This window comes from Meleagris gallopavo, chromosome 1 (genome assembly GCF_000146605.3).
Source record: "Meleagris gallopavo isolate NT-WF06-2002-E0010 breed Aviagen turkey brand Nicholas breeding stock chromosome 1, Turkey_5.1, whole genome shotgun sequence".
Lineage (NCBI taxonomy): Eukaryota > Metazoa > Chordata > Aves > Galliformes > Phasianidae > Meleagris > Meleagris gallopavo.
Window position 1 is genome coordinate 107,321,653 of NC_015011.2, and position 16,014 is coordinate 107,337,666.

General features: G+C 42.4%; 1 protein-coding gene across 1 annotated transcript; it reads left to right on the forward strand.

Annotated features, from left to right (window-relative positions):
- The first annotated feature begins 2,376 nt into the window (after window positions 1-2,376).
- On the forward strand, window positions 2,377-14,299 carry LOC104914564 (EF-hand domain-containing family member C2-like). Its single transcript, XM_019621110.1, has 4 exons — window positions 2,377-2,505; window positions 10,546-10,734; window positions 12,051-12,090; window positions 14,143-14,299. Exons 1-4 carry the CDS (start codon window positions 2,464-2,466, stop codon window positions 14,154-14,156), a joined length of 285 nt encoding a protein of 94 aa, XP_019476655.1. The 5' UTR covers window positions 2,377-2,463; the 3' UTR covers window positions 14,157-14,299.
- The last annotated feature ends 1,715 nt before the right edge of the window (window positions 14,300-16,014 follow it).

Genomic DNA, 16,014 nt, shown 5'->3' on the forward strand with positions numbered 1-16,014 from the left:
ACTGGTTACCATTCCAGAAGAGAAATTGTGCCACGAGTTGCACTGGACTTATGGGAATTTGATACAAAGCAGCAGCAGCTATGCTGGTGCAATCATTTCAGAAGGACATATTGACACATAAGCGTTCTAAAATGCCTTGGATGCCCTTTCTGTAGATCCTCTCTAATGAAAGCTGTGAAAACTGAAAGGTATGCTTTATGAGTACACCAGCTGTCTCCTGCGCAGTGTTTGTCAGAGACATAAAGGCTTATTACAGGGAGAATAGGGGATCACTTGCACACACAAAGAACAACAGGCAGTGCTGTAGAGCTGACATTCAGCAAAGTTTTGCATGCCTGGCAATAACCCTTTCAAATTTGCAGAACTTCCTCTTCCTTCTTCTTAGCCTTTTCAAACTTCTGGAAGCAATTAAAAATGGAGCATTTTTCACGATGTTGTGAGTTTTTGAAATGAGAACATTTTGATGAAATAATGCTGAGGGATGTGGTTTAGTTGGCACAGTGGTAATGGGTTGGGGGTTGGAGTAGATGATCGTAGTGGTCTTTTCCAACCTTAATGATTCTATGGTTCTATAATTCCACGATAATAACAGTTCTGACACTGAATGCCACAGAAGCTCTATGGGAGCTATACGGGGAGTGCTTCCTTGTCTCATTTAGACTAGATCCATTGCCATTCAATGAGATTCTGTTTTGGGGAGGAGAGATGATGTGTGATGGGAATTTTGTGGTCTGATGCATCGCAACGTATGAAATACGGCAGGGGAGATCCGCTCTATCTATGAGAATAAAGACATGAGGCCATTCAAGTGCAGCTCCATTTAGACAGCGGAACGCGTAACAGAATTTAAATATTGGGGTTCCAGATATTTTACCCATAAGCTTTTTTTTTTTTTTTCTTCTTTCCACTGTAAGAGAAGTCCTAATAAAAGCAAAACACTGATGAAGATCACAGAATCATAGAAACACAGAATCGTAGAGGTTGGAAGAGACCTCTAGAGATCATTGAGACCAACCCCCCTGCCAAAGCAGGTTCCCTACACCAGGTCGCACAGGTAGGCGTCCAGGCGAGACTTGAATATCTCCAGAGAAGGAGACTCCACAACCTCCCCGGGCAGCCTGTTCCAGTGCTCCGTCACCCTCACCACAAAGAAGTTCTTACGCACATTTGTGCAGAACTTCCTATGCTGCAGCTTATGTCCGTTTCCCCTCGTCCTGTCTCCACGTACCACTGAAAAGAGACTGGCCTCACCGCTATGGCCACCACACCTCAGATATTTATAAACCTGGGTCAGGTCCCCTCTCAGTCGTCTTTTCTCAAGGCTAAACAGACTCAGTCCACTTAGCCTTTCTTCACAGGGGAGATGCTCCAGGCCCTTCACCATCTTTGTGGCCCTCCGCTGGACTCTTTCCAAGAGATCCCTGTCTTTTGTACTGGGGAGCCCAGAACTGGACACAGTACTCCAGATGAGGCCTTACCAGGGCAGAGTAGAGGGGAGGATCACCTCCCTCGACCTGCTGGCCACGCTCTCTTAATGCACCCCAGAATGCCATTGGCCTTTTTGGCCACGAGGGCACACTGCTGGCTCATGGCCAACCTGTCGTCCACCAGGACGCCCAGGTCCCTCTCTGCAGAGCTCCTCTCCAGCAGCTCATCCCCCAACCTGTACCAGTGCACGCAATTATTCCTCCCTAGATGCAAGACTCTACACCTGCTTTTGTTAAACTTCATCTGGTTTCTTACTGCCCAACTCTCCGGCCTGTCCAGGTCAAGATCCCTATGTAAAATGGAGGAACACAACATAGCATGGCTGCTGCTCTCTGTAATGGGCCGTGGAAGTGATCTGGAGGGCATCTTCCCACATTAACAAGGAAAGTGTGAGTTCCATCACAGAAAGGCACAACCCCTCCTCCCAGAGCCACCCGTGAGAAACTCACTCTATCTATCTTCTGTTTGAAATTTAAATCTGAGCCTAATGCCGCCCACCATATGAAACGAATGTGATTAAAACGACGGCTCCTTTTATTTTCAATTAAAATACACGGGAAGCGTTACTTTCCCGCACCACATGCAAAAGCGGGCACATAATGCGGCGCTGGGAAACGGGAACGTGCAAACCCACTGACCCAGTTCCACCCTCACGGTGGATCGAAACGCAAAAAAAAAAAAAAAAAAAAAAAAATCTTTTCTCCTCGCTCCTTCCTCACATGCCATCCAGAGGAGCAAAGTAAAATGCGCTGTATAGAAACGTGGCAAAATGAAAAGTGTTAAAAGGTAATTCCTCGGAGGTTTCCTACCCCGCCTAGGGGGCGCCGCGCTCTGCTCCGCTCGGCCTCACTCGGTCCCACTCGGCTCTTCTCGGCCCAGCTGTTCTTCGCCCCGCCCTCTCTGTGACGTCACTCGCCGGTCTCCAGGCAACGACCCTGCAGCGCAGCGGGCCGGGCTGGCTTTGGCGGTCCGGTCATGGCTCTGCCACTGCTGCCCGGCTTCTCCGTCGGCCGGAACGTGAGTGGTACAGACGGGACGTCCCTTCCTTTCCCTCTAGCCTCGTTGCCCGTGGGCCAGAGCGAGGAAAAGATGAGCTTGAGGCTGTCGGCAGGGCTGGCAGCAGGGGGCGAGGAGAGGTCGTTGCGGAGCTGAGCGCATCACTGCCTGCAGGGATAATTTGCTGAGAACTGTGCCGTGAAGTGATGTGGGAAGGAAGGAAGGATTTGGGAATGATACTGGAGGTGTTGCCTTTAAGAAGCAGGCACAGCAGTACGGGCTTTCTTAATAAGTGTGAAATATCTGGAGGGGAATCTGGTTTTCATGCTGTGAACTAAAGGAGAGGGGACAGACCCTTTAGCAGGGTCTGTGGTGATGGAACAAGGGAAATGATTTCAAGCTCAAACAGGGTAGATTTAGGTTGGATGTAAAGAAAAAGTTTTTTACAGTGAGGGTAATGACACACTGGAACAGGTTGCCCAGAGATGTGGTGGGTGCTCCATCTCTGCAGACTTTCAAGGCTGGATCAGGCCCTGGGCAACCTGACGTAGTAGTGTTCCTGTTCACTGCAGAGGAGTTGGGCTAGGTGGCCTTTAAAGGTCCTTTCCAACTCTAAGGATTCTGAGAAATGACCAGCAAAACCCTGGTTTCTGCAGCCCAACTGCTGGGCATTTGGCTGGCTCCCGAGCCTAGTTCCTCCTGTGAGGGGTAGTACAGAAGGTGTAGAGAGGGAGAGTTTCCAAATCGTTTGTTACAGTGCATACATTAATGCCAACAATACCACGAGCCTCAGCACCTCTTAAGAAGAGATTGCTCTTTAATGTTAGCATATCTGGGAGCTCACTCTATGAGCAATAAATCAGCCTGCACGAAGTGCAGCACAGTGGAAAATCTTTCTCTAAAGAGTAAGGACAGGTAGAAGCAAGTGTAGCTACCTAGGTAGTCACATAAGGAGAATAAAACTGTGCAGAAATATGTGGGCTCCCCAGCCTCATTGGTGTGCGAGCATTGTGTGGGTACCTGCCAACACATCACCTCTTGCAGGCCATCTTACAAGCATCAAGGATATTCCATGTGACTTGTTCCCCACGATCAGCAGGCTGGTACCATTGTTTTAGAAGGGAAAGGAGAAAAGAGTTGGTGGTGAACACTGTTTCCTGAATTCAAATTTGCACTGTAAAGAGTTGGTTGTGTATGTACCATCTCAGATAGCTGCTAAGTGGGCACATCAGAAGCAGTGAAATAGGTGCTATCTGCTAGTTGAAGATAGAATAACAAATTGTTATGCAGGAACTAATTGTTCTGTAGTTTTCATTTTAAATCAGTTGATGGAGATTATTGTCTTTGGGGTGTGATAGAGCTTTCTTCAGAGCCCTACTGCAGCTGGCTTTGGAGAAGCTTTGTAACAGAGATAAGACCCAGTGTTTGACTACACATAGTTGAGGAGAGTTAACATACAGAAAATAGTGAACATGTCATGCTGAGTGCATACAGTGCATATATGTGTAATGAGAACTACAGATGAGAAACCAAGTTAAAATCACCACAAGACGGTGTTGTGATGCCACAGTTACACTGTTGTGAGAACTCCTAATTGCACTTTTTGTACAGTCCTTAGTTTAGTGGAAGTAATAATGATAACGGGCCCTGCTTGAAAAGCATTTGATCTCTTCATAGCTGTTGGCTATTCAATTTAATTTCATTTTGTACACTTCCACAAATGAAAGGCCAAGAAGGCCTTTTATTTAATGGAGGAAAAAAAAAATATGACTGCCATAGATACATTGATAAGGAAACATTTTCCTGCTAGTACTGTGACCACTGCCATCAGTGTTTCTTATCACACAGAAACAGTAGCAGGAAAGCATTTCCTGAAGAGGGATGAGCAGGGGATGGGGAACTGCTGCTGCTGTCAGTCCTTGGTTTATAATTATGGGTATTAATTCCACTCTTGTTCTTATCACTGTTCAAGCTACTGCTGCAATCCTCTGTTCTCTGCCCTCAATGCTACCTGCTGCATATAGAGGCCCTCAAAAGGTGGAAGAGGTATACATATCCATTTGGATGTATTTAATGAGGAGGCTGAGCTCCCACAGAAAACCAGGGCTTTAAGGTGGTTACAACGCTGATAACTCCAGGGCAGCAGGGATTGCCGCTGGCAAAGGGGAATTAAGAAATCCTTACACAGCGCTTGCATCTTTGTGTCTAAGGGTCACTGGCTCTAGCAGTACAGCTCTTCTATGATTATTATTACTCTCTGACAGCTTTACCAAGAATGCTTGCCTCCTCTCCAGCCTGTGAGCAGAAAAGCTTCATCTCAAGCTGCCTGCATCTTCTCTTTTCTGCTGAAGGCCACAGACTGTGAGGCCTGGTGCTGCAAAAAGGCAGCAGCCCCTGTGTGATGTCTATTTTATTGTTTTTCCCCTTAACTGCAACTAACTGGTACCTCTTTCCAATTCATGCCCCAGAGCAATGCTGCCGCTGTGGTTCTGTTTAACTGAGACAAAACCTAACTGCTGGGGCATTGCAGCTAATTAGAGTAGAGGGTAATACACCAAGGTGATAGACACTTTCAAAATAGCTGGAGTGGTTCCTATAGTAACATAACACAGCGTTTCCGCAGCTCTAAGAGAAGAGCAGGGCTGAAGGTGCCATGGATATGAGGGCTGGTTTTCCCTGCCCTGACAGCACTGGGGAATGGCCTTACCCTGCCTGGCGGGGCATGGGGATCACCTGTGGTGCACCACCCTGTTGAGTTAAGGAACATGGTCATTTATTTTTGTAAATACATACTAGCTTTGTTCCTGTCACCAAAGCCAACATATAATAGCCAAAGAAAGACCAAACACTACTGTATCTTCTACCTGCAAATCCTGACTGGTATGAAAATTGTGCTTTGCCAGTACAAGTAATGTGTGTGCCAACACAAAAAAAGTCACATGCCTCAATACCCATGTTTAATGCTGCACGTGGCAGAAACATTGTGTGTAACAGATTTGCTCTGTTACTGCAAGAGTGTGAGTGTGCTTGGAGTCTGGGCTGTGGCAGGAATGTTTCTGGTGACGGTGCAGTCATGCTGTGTTACTGATCCACCTCCTGCTGTGAAAGGCACCTTCTGATAGCAGGCTGCTGTTCTTGCCTTGTATCAGCAGCTGATGGAAAGGACTATTCCTGCAGGTTGGATTAAGTGAGTTCTCTCTGACCAGTGCATTTCTGTGCCTGAGGTTTGGAATCCTCAGAGAGAGAATTCTTTCCAATTCCAATTTCTTGGAAACTCAGACAATGACTTTATAGATCTTGGAGGATAAAAGTACATACTTGAGAGTATCCATTTCTGCTGCAAACTCTATTGGCATAGAGCAAATTCCCTCTCTTCCTTGTTTACTGCACTAGCCTGGAATTGCCCTCAGTTGTGCTACCGTTGCTGTCTCTGGATTTTTCCTGGTTTAACTATTTTCTGCTTCTCTGTAATCACTGGTGTCAAAATGGGACATTCGCTTTCCTTGTCAGAGTGCTTTCCAAGCTCTTTATGCTGTGCCTTCCCCTGCTCCGGGCTCTGGCCTTTTATCCTAAACTCCTTCCACTGTTTGCTGCCACTCAGCCTCACTCCCTGGGTCTGTCTGCTCACAGCCCCCAGCCCAAGTCTTTCTTAGCTTTCCGTCAGGGCTGCATTTTTGATTACTTCCTTTATACTGGACTGTTGTCTCCTCTCAGGCTGTCCCAGCTCTGGCAGTAAGAGCAAGAGGGGCACCACTGCAGCTGGGAACAAAGTCTTAGGGCAGTCCTCCTTTTACAACACCACTCATCCCTAAGCATACTGAAATCTCTGAAGGTGAATGGGGATAATACCTGTGGCTGAAATATGGCTTTTCAGTAGGAAATGGTTTTAAACTGAGACAGAGGAGGTTTAGATTAGATATTAGGAGGAAGTTTTTCACACAGAGGGTGGTGACGCACTGGAACAGGTTGCCCAAGGAGGCTGTGGATGCCCAATCCCTGGAGGCATTCAAGGCCAGGCTGGATGTGGCTCTGGGCAGCCTGGTCTGGTGGTTGGCAACCCTGCACATAGCAGGGGGGTTGAAACTAGATGATCTTTGAGGTTCTTTTCAACCCAGGCCATTCTATGATTCTATGAAATGAGTGCTTGCTTTGTGAGAACTGGTGCTACTTGTCTCATTTCTGTTCACTGGCGACCTGTGCTTTCAAGAGGGCAGGAGGCTGCATGGATTTCAGTGGCATAGCATGCAGCATTTACTTGTATTTCCATTCTTTAGCTGAGACAACTAGGACACCATATCAGCAGTCCAAAGTAGTTCAGAAATGTCACTATTCATCCTGATACAGGATTTGAGCCAGGACTCCACAGTGCAGCTGCAATTAAAAATGAACACGGGGAGGACTAACACAGTGCTGCCAGTGGCTTTTGCCCTAACTCCCCGTGGCATTTGCTTAACAAGACATGGCCCCTGGGACAGTGGCTGAGGTGACAAATTTCTACTTGTGTTTGGTTCAGCTGAAAAGTGCAGCTTCCTGCCGTGACTGTACCAGAGTATTAAAGAGCAAGATGCTGAGAGCACAGGGCAGTGGACCGCAGTGGGTGAGTCCACAAAGCTTCAGAGCATCCCAATCTTCACATTTGTCATTATTGAATGTATCCCCAATATTTATTTCAGGCTCACCACACAGAAAATGGCCAGCTTTGTTCAGCAGATCTACAGCCAGCATTAGCACAGCCAACACAGTAAAGCTCTTTTCCTGCAATGTCACAGATTTCTTTTAGAAGTCACTTAATACTGCTGTGGATGTAATGTGATGTTCTGTCACTATTTTCAGCTGGATGCTGTCTGGGTTCGTTAGCTGAAGTTTCTCAAATGTCATTTTTCTCTTTTGCAATCTTTTATAATTACTCTTTTGCTTAAAAAGAATAGCCTTTTGCTTAAATCTGCTCATGTTTCTAGAGGAGACTTCGGTGATTCTTAATAGAATTACAGCTGTTGGGCCACTTACTTTTCAAATTGAATCTTGAACTCTGTTGTGATTTCAGCCCTAAGAAAATTTCCACCAGGAGAAAACGTGGATTTCTTTGACAAACAATTTCTCAAGCTGTAACTCACCAAAGCCCAGCAAAGGAAGGATAGAAAATGCTTTTTGAAGAAGCTTTGAGAACATTAAGGGACTTTCCTTTGCTCAGGATAGCTGCCACCCTTACTGTGCTTTAATAACTTTGCTTTTCTCCCTTACTCATGCTTTGGTAATAGGCAGAGAAGAAGTACTTGCTATGTCAAAATGGATCTGCTGGTATATGGAGCTTTTAGTGTAAATCAGATATTTTTGCCCGCAAATTTCCTTCTTAAAACTTTTCCTTTTTAAAAAGCTATTCCACGTTAGACCTAATAAACGCAGAAATCTCCCTCCCATTCTGTCTTCTCTCCAGCTTTCTATCAGCTTACCAGGGAACAAAAGTAATAATAAAAAAGGGAACAGAACAAGAAAGGGCAGCTTGCTAGTTTCAAAAAAAAGAGGGAGAAAACCATCCCTATTGTAAATCTGCTGGGGAGCAAGTGGCAAACCTAGCCAGTGCTCCCTGGCCATCATCCTCACCTGCAGAGACAGTGCTGTGGGCTTCAGGGAAGGGTGAGATGACCAAGGGAAGGTCTTCTCTTAATGCCTATATGTCAGTGCTTGCACTGTGCGCAGAAGCATGACATTTAATATCACAGCTCAAAAAAAAAATACATAAAAAAAAGGTGCTGATATTAAATATTTTGTTTTGGGCATCTTTCCTGCAAATATGCAGCTCTTCTTTTAATCTTGTTAAATTCTTGGCTTGAGCAATGTTGCATGGCAGGGAGGCCCATAGGCTAACTTTGTTGCACAATAAATATTTCCTTTTATCGATTTTCTCTTTTATTCCTTAAATAATTCAAGAACCCTTGTTCTTGAAGAACTTTTTGTCCTCCTTGTGTGTCCTTTATCATATGCTACATGCCATGTGCCCTTTCCACTCACCTTTATTCAAAAGACTGCCTGCCTTTCAGGTACTTCCTTTGGGGAAACATATCCATACTCTCATTCATTCCTGCTATCGATATGGGAGCCCCGTCTCACCTTGCAGCATCTGCTTTGAAGGGTGCTGCTTAGCCCAGCCTTTGTTAACCTAAGCAGGGTACGGCCATTGATTTTTATGGCATTAAAAATAATCAGTTGTAAAAATAATAAGTAATGTGGTTTTTTTTTGCATGCCACTGCCCTTGCATTGTAAGCAAAATCTAAACTAAGGTAGGGATTGAGCTGTTCGTTGAGCTGAGGGGCAGCTCTCCTTCCTGTGTCATTGAGCTTAGAGCACCGTTGAGATTTTCACCTTCAGTGTGCACTAGTTTGTATATATGAGCAGTGAATGTTATGAGCCAAAGGTTAGCAGTCTTTCAGATTCCTCACTCAATTTCATATTGGCAGAATAAAATAACTAGTCAGCCCCTTTCAGATTTTGCTGCTCCACTGCTTTCACTCTTCCCAGAATATTGAATGTGTATTATATTATTCTGGAGCACTCAAACGTTGCCATGATGAACAACATTTCTTTTGGCCAATTTTTACTCATGATGGTAATGCATTGGTGTCTACACCTTTTTGGGGAGTACTGGTTTAAATGTGTGTGCTCTAATTACTGTTGCTCACTCTTCCAGGAATCATTAAGATTGGAAAAGACCACTAAGACCACCAGTCCAACCAGCAGCTCGTCACACTATGCCCACTGCCCATGTCCCTCAGTGCCACATCCACACTGTTCTTGAACACCTCCAAGGACAGTGACTCCACCACCTCCCTGTGCAGCCCGTGCCACTGCCTCACCACTCTTTCTGAGAAAAAATTATTCCTAATATCCAACCCAAACCTTCCAAATGCAGTGGGAGAGGCAATTTTGTCCCCCTGCTGCATTACTGATATATCTGCTCCAGTGGAGCTTGGAGAATTATGCTGTCCAGCCTTTCCATTGCTTGGGTCATTCCTGTGCTCTTCCCCAGCATCAGTTCCTCCCCTTTCAGCCTCAGCTTTCATCATGATCCCTCAGCCCCAGGCTGAGGGTTGGGGGCACAACTCAGCTGTTCCAAAGCATTTCAAGGATTTGAAGGAACGAGGAAGAGAGCAGAGTAAGAGGAGCTAATGAGTCAATACTGCCGCTCATGGGAGGAAGGGTTTGTGGTGCTGTCTCCTGTGTTTGCTCTTCCTGTTTGTCTGATCTGTGTGGGGTGGCTGCCTGTGCGTGAGGGAGCAGGTGAGTAGAGCAGGTTGCCCACAGGAAGGAGCATTCCCACAGGCAGGACTGATGCTCGCTGGAGACTTTTCTGCATCACTTCAAGGCAGACTCCAGTACTAGTCAAAAAATGTGAGCAGGCAGGATGGCTTTCTTTGCAGTTGGTTGTTTTTTAAGGACTCGATCTGTAACTGCCTGAAAAACAATAATAACATAAAAAAATTGCTACAAAGGTTGTCTTTTGAAATAAGCCTGGATGGAATAAATTTTCTGTCTTTTGATTCAGCTCTAGATTCCCAAAATTGAAATGTATTCAGGATTATGTACTTTGCACTCTGCAATGCAAATGCAAATAAGGTCTTCAATATAAGTTATGACAGCAGACTGTTTTCTGGGTACTCCTGAGGTGTTTCCATTTGACCTGTGGGGTTCTATAGAGGAAGCTTTTCCCCCTCTACCTTTTGCATTGTTCTCATGGGTGACTTGCTTCCGTATTCCGTAGTCCTTATTGCAGGGAAGAATATGGGGGGACAACAGCTGGTATCATCCTATTTCTCAGCTATGTTTCTCAGCTATGTTACCAGAATGCCTTTCCATTTTGATCCATAAGACAGAAAATTGACTACTGAAATAATGTCACTTCACAGGCAGCATTCAAGTTGTTAGAGGTTTTCAGATAGTATTAAAGGTACTTACAGAAAAACTTCTATGTGATTTATCACCCTTGCCTAGCTAGGTAACTCTTATGAACTTAAAACCATACATTAAAATGTCATTTTCTCTCTTTTCTTCCAAACTTTTGACAGTTAGGGAAAGAAAAGTTCCACAAATCGCAGCACTGGGGCTACTGCAATAATGTTGCTATGCTGCTTGCAGAAGATAAACCTGGAATAGGAGGTGAACCATTACCTGGGCAGAAACTGAAACCTAAAACCAGTGTGTTTCCAGCAGAGCTCGGATGTGGTGCTCCTGCCTGGATAGCATTTGACAAACAGGTATGTGGAAATCAGTATCTATATGTTTTTTTAGGAACAGATACAATATGACAGATGTGAAATTCAGTCAAATACTTAAGAAGATTAGTTTTTGTGTGGAGAAAAGTTCCTAGATAAACAAAAAGGGTGGTAATTTCTGTTCTTCCATAATACTGATATGTTGTATAATTAAGGTAAATGTATGTCTTACAGCAATATACATAAATACTTCTGTACTGGGATACGTCTCCTAGAGGACATCATAAAAATAAGGGAGTAGTTAATATATATCTATTTAAAATAGTGATAGCAAATAACTGATTTGCAACAATGTACTTCTTTTCCATTTCTTTGTTTTTCAAATGATCAAACAAGGAATTGTGTAGTTAAAGGAATGTAAGGAAGGCCTCAGTCCAGGAGAAAATCTGCATGACCGCTAACCACAGTGCAGTTCTGTAGGACTAGAATTCCCTTATCTAGTCTTGTTTGTTTGCTCAAAGTCCTGTTGACTTTGTTCAGATGTAGGGAAATAGATAGTGTCTGTTACAGATGCTGGAATTTAAAATTAATATATATATATACTTATTTATTTTGTAGGAGTGTAATGACACCTTTAAAGCTAGAGAGTTATCAAATAACTGTTATCTAGGATGATATGTATTTTCAAGCACACTGTCATTACTTTCCTTTTTAAAATGTACATTAAATGCTACTTGGTGATGGTTTATTTCTAAAGCAATAAGCCTATAATCAGAGAAGGAAAATGATCCAGAAAAAGAAATCATTCAGCAAATTGCAGAAATGTTGCATGACAAAATTATTAGGATATTTAAACACTGAGAAGAATGACATAATTTTTGTTTTAAAGTAAAAGTCACAGAGATAATTTCAGTATAATTGCCCATTTGTCTCCTTGGCAGACAAATGTGCAACTACTGCAAGAAAATGTGAAGCTTGAATAGATAGATACACATTGCCTCTGAAGTCCCTAGTATTGCTCACTTGCTTTTCACTAATGTGCTCAAATGTGAATTGGTATAATGTGCCTAAGAGTTAAGGCCTTGGCCAGTCCTGCATGTGCTCTATCTGCACCCCTTTTTTGATACGAAAGTATGCATTGGTTTCTTGGGGACATACCTGTTAGCAGGATTTGGACCCAAGTTTATGAAACAAATGAGTTAAGTAGAAGGCAAGGGGACCTGCTGGTGAAATGAGCTAGCTGGCCGCTCTCTTTGTCTCATCAGTGTATTCCTACAGAGGGCAATCAATGCAGGACAGGAGTTCACGGGTTTGGAATTAGACTCTGGAAGGCTCATGTCTTTTTTTTTTAATTATAGACAGTTGAAGAGTACTACCCAACTAATTTAATCTCCCCAGGTAAGAGCCTGAAATGGCATTATGCCTGCCAGTGCTGCAGTTTGTAATGCAGCCAAGTGGACTCCATGAAAAATGAAGAGGTGTTTATGTTTTTAAACGTACTCTGCTTTCTTACCCATTTTTCTTTCCAGCTTTCAGCACTACCAGTTTGTTGGGGAAAGGACAGGCGTAATACTTCATATTAAGTAGGTTAAGAAATAGTATTTGTAACTTCATATGCCTAATAGGAAGCAGATGTAAATTTAATTTCTTCTGTGATTAAATACATACACAAGGCTTCCTGGGCTTGAAAAGGTGTTTATAATTTGACTACCACAGGTGCAGCCAACTTTGCAATATGCCACAGAGTTTGTTCAATATTTGTTACTTTCAATTTTCATGCCCACCTTCTAATTTCTAAAAAAAAGGGCTACTGCACACAGCAGTGTACTACAGATGACACATAAGTTACGAAATGTTGAACTTTGACTATTTCTAAAAGTAAGCTTATTTTAAAACGTAACATAAGTCATCTTCTTTTATGTTCCTTCCCCACTTCACCCTTTCTGAATTATATTTCAATCTGCAAAACTGCAGTTGGCTGCTGAGCATGTGTCGGTTGTACACTAGCACGCTCATAAAGAAAGGTATAAAGAGAATAAAGTTGCAGAAGAGTTTCCACAAAGTCATCTGGTGAAGTAGACCAGGACATGCTTAGTAAAAGGAATAGTTACAGTCTATTTAATACTCAACTCTGTTTGAAAATCTATGCAAATAGACCCTTTCCTCTGGCTGGTGTCTCGTGAGAAGGCTGTTCTCAGAAATGTCTGCTGACAGAATTAAAAACAGTTAATAATCAGATAGCACAGTTGAACAATATGCTTGTCAGACATTCTTACTCTAGTGAGACTAGCAGAATAGGGAGAAGAGAATCCATGCATCCTGCCGTTGCATGGCTTATCACCAATTGGGCAAGGGGTGAAGTTCAGCTCTGTGTTGGCTGAGCCCTCAGGATTCTCAGATATATGGGTTTCAAACATTTTTAAGCCCAGGTCTGCCAGATGCTCACTGAAATGGAACAACTAAGTTCCTGTTTTTCCACTGTGTCATTTTGTCTAATGAACCAAGAATGAAAGTTGTTGAATTTATTAATCATTACAAAAATGAATTATGAATTAGCACTGATGTGACCCACATATTTGGTTGGAGGTGCTGGTGGTGGAAACCTATTTTTTAGTAATTCTATCTTGCACACTCTTACCACAGCAAGCATCCTGGTACATATTACACTACAAAATAGATATTTCTTGAACATTCCCTTAAACATGGTCTTGGTGCTTAAAGAACATGCATGATACCAAGAAGTATAAAAATGGTTTGCAAAGTTCGATCTGGGATCTCCTGACATTAACACCACTGAGTAAACCACTGAATACTTCACCTGTGAAGGTTTTTTTCTTGCATTATTTCTCTCCCAAGAAACCACAGAGAGGCCAATAGGTGTGCTCTCTGAGATTTCTCTTCTTGCTGAATTGCAGAATCAGGTAAGTTTTGAAATTACAGTATTGCACAGCTCTAAGTGACTCGTGAAAAAATATAATTTTTCTCATAATCTTCCATACCACTCATTAGAGAGCTTGCAAGACCTGCTTGAAAAGGACTCTGCTTTTTACTTACCTCAATGGTAAAGCCATTACTGTCATTATTTTCCAGGAGTTCAATTAATAGAAGTCTAAAAGTTTCTTCATGATTTGGGTAGCTCATTGTGCCATCAAAAATGCTTTGTTTGGAACAATTTTCAAGCAGCCTGCTGATAGTTTTATACTTGATTTATTTCTTTACTGTGGAGTTCCATCTCTGCTTAGATGTTATGATAATAAAAATGTCAACCAAAGAATATTAAATTTATGTGATTTAATGTGGATTTCCATTCTTGCTTTCTGAGAAGTAAATCTATCTCCCGAAATCCATACATTTAATTAGCTTATAATGTGCACAAGTCTATTTTATTGATGCATTATGCAAAAGCATTGAAGACTTTGCTGCTTTATATGTATTTATTGTTTTTAATAGGTATTGTCTTTTGATGCCTATTTTGAGGAAGAAGTGCCTGATAAAAATCAAGAACTATATAGAATAAGACATTGTAAAATATATTTCTACCCTGAAGATGATACAATTCAAGTGATTGAACCCCAAGTGAAAAATAGTGGCATAATTCAAGGTATGTATTTTTAATAGCTTTTTATTTTTTGCTGAAAGTGTAAATACTTTCAGCGAAGTCTTGGTCCATTTTAAGAAATACATGACATGAATTCTTAATACTTAAATGGACAGTGAGTGAATAGCTGTAATCTTCTTATTATGGATCACAATGTGAACTTTTCTATTGCCTTACTTTTTGAAGATGTAGATTTAGTAAGGCAGAATCCATTCATACACACATACATTTTTTCTTTAATATGATTCTTGGTCTTTTTCTGGTTTTGTATCACTTCTGGAAAAGCAATTTGCGTTCTGGATTTCCATTCCTGGTCCTGGTTCCTTCCTATGATAATAAATTCTCTAGCTGAAGCTTTCTTATTGTTTATTAGAAGCTGTAGATACCTTTGCATTTACTGAAGGAGAGCACCTTTTGTGCCTCTGGCTGTTGGTTATTATTAAAATACCCTTGGCTGAGTAGTTTTTCCGTGACACTTCTAAGCTGCCTTTCCTCAGAGTCATATCACTATACTTGGGCCAGCCTGAGGACTTGTGGAGAAAGATTTAGTAAGCTGATTTACTGGAGTATTAATGAACTTGGTTTACATTAAGAAAATGTGATCTGGCAGTCAACATCCTATTGCAGAAGGGGAGTGCAGCTGCTGCTTCTTGATGTTTATAGGTCACTGCCAAAATTAAAAAAAAAGAAATTGCAAGAGATGTTGTCCAGATAAGCAGGATGTCTTGGGTTGAGTATTTTGGGATGACTGCACCTCCCAGTCCCAGAAGATAGTTTATACGTTCTGGTGGATCTTTGCACAGCAATTTAGTATTTTTTTTTTTAAATTAACTCTTTAACTGTGATATTCTTTTCCAAGATGATCAGATGCTATCAATTTATTTGTCTACAGAATAGGATAACATTTAAAAGTGTTAAGCGTTTCATTTCTGTTATAGCTGGGATAAAATTGCCTGAGAATCTTATCTTAGGGTACTGTGAACCCTGCTTTCCCTGTGTTGAAAAGTTCTTGCCAGAAATCTTGCTGGCTGTTCAGCAGGAACTGATTTTGAATTCAGAGGGACCTCATCCTACTCCTATCAGAGCAATTGATTTTTCATGACATATGCAGAAAAGCATATTGGATCTTTTCACCTGGGAATTTATAAGACACTCTCTCTCCAGCTATCTCTGTGAGGCTGGAAACATTCTCAGGTGAAGGTTTTCCTTGACATGTGTGTCATGGCAGTGGGAGCAAATGTTTCTAGATTATGTGGCTTGGAACAAATGACTATCAACAAAGGAAATACAGTTAAACTAAGAAGCAGAGGTGATGTCCCTGAGAGGGAAGCTAGAAACCAGGTTCATTAAAGCAGAAAGTGTAGTAGAAATGCTAAGTCATGGCCTAAAACAGTGATTGAGCACCTGGTGGGAAAGCAGGGCTGACCCAAAGGAGCTCAGGTGCAATGCAAGTGAGTGACTGGAAGGTGTGGAGCCACGATCCACCCTTTCCCAGACCTCATTTAAGGGTTGGCAGTGGAGGCAAGGGTATCTCACTGGAGATCCCTGCCTACCTGAGGCCTTCTAAAGGTAAGCAGGTGTTTGTTTGTGTGTTCATGGCTGCTGCATTGGGACTTGTTCTCATTTGCTGTAACCTAGAATTTGTGCCACTCTGCTGTTACTGCTGTACTTTCCATCATATTATAGCATCATTATATATATATATATATATATATATATATATA

What these genes read in the sequence shown, in the direction of transcription:
- LOC104914564 (XM_019621110.1), top strand. Translation starts at nt 2,464, where the DNA reads ATGGCTCTGCCACTGCTGCCCGGCTTCTCCGTCGGCCGGAAC. An exon ending in GCTTCTCCGTCGGCCGGAAC is followed by an intron (nt 2,506 to 10,545) that starts GTGAGTGGTACA and finishes AACTTTTGACAG; the next exon opens with TTAGGGAAAGAAAAGTTCCA. An exon ending in GGATAGCATTTGACAAACAG is followed by an intron (nt 10,735 to 12,050) that starts GTATGTGGAAAT and finishes TTTTAATTATAG; the next exon opens with ACAGTTGAAGAGTACTACCC.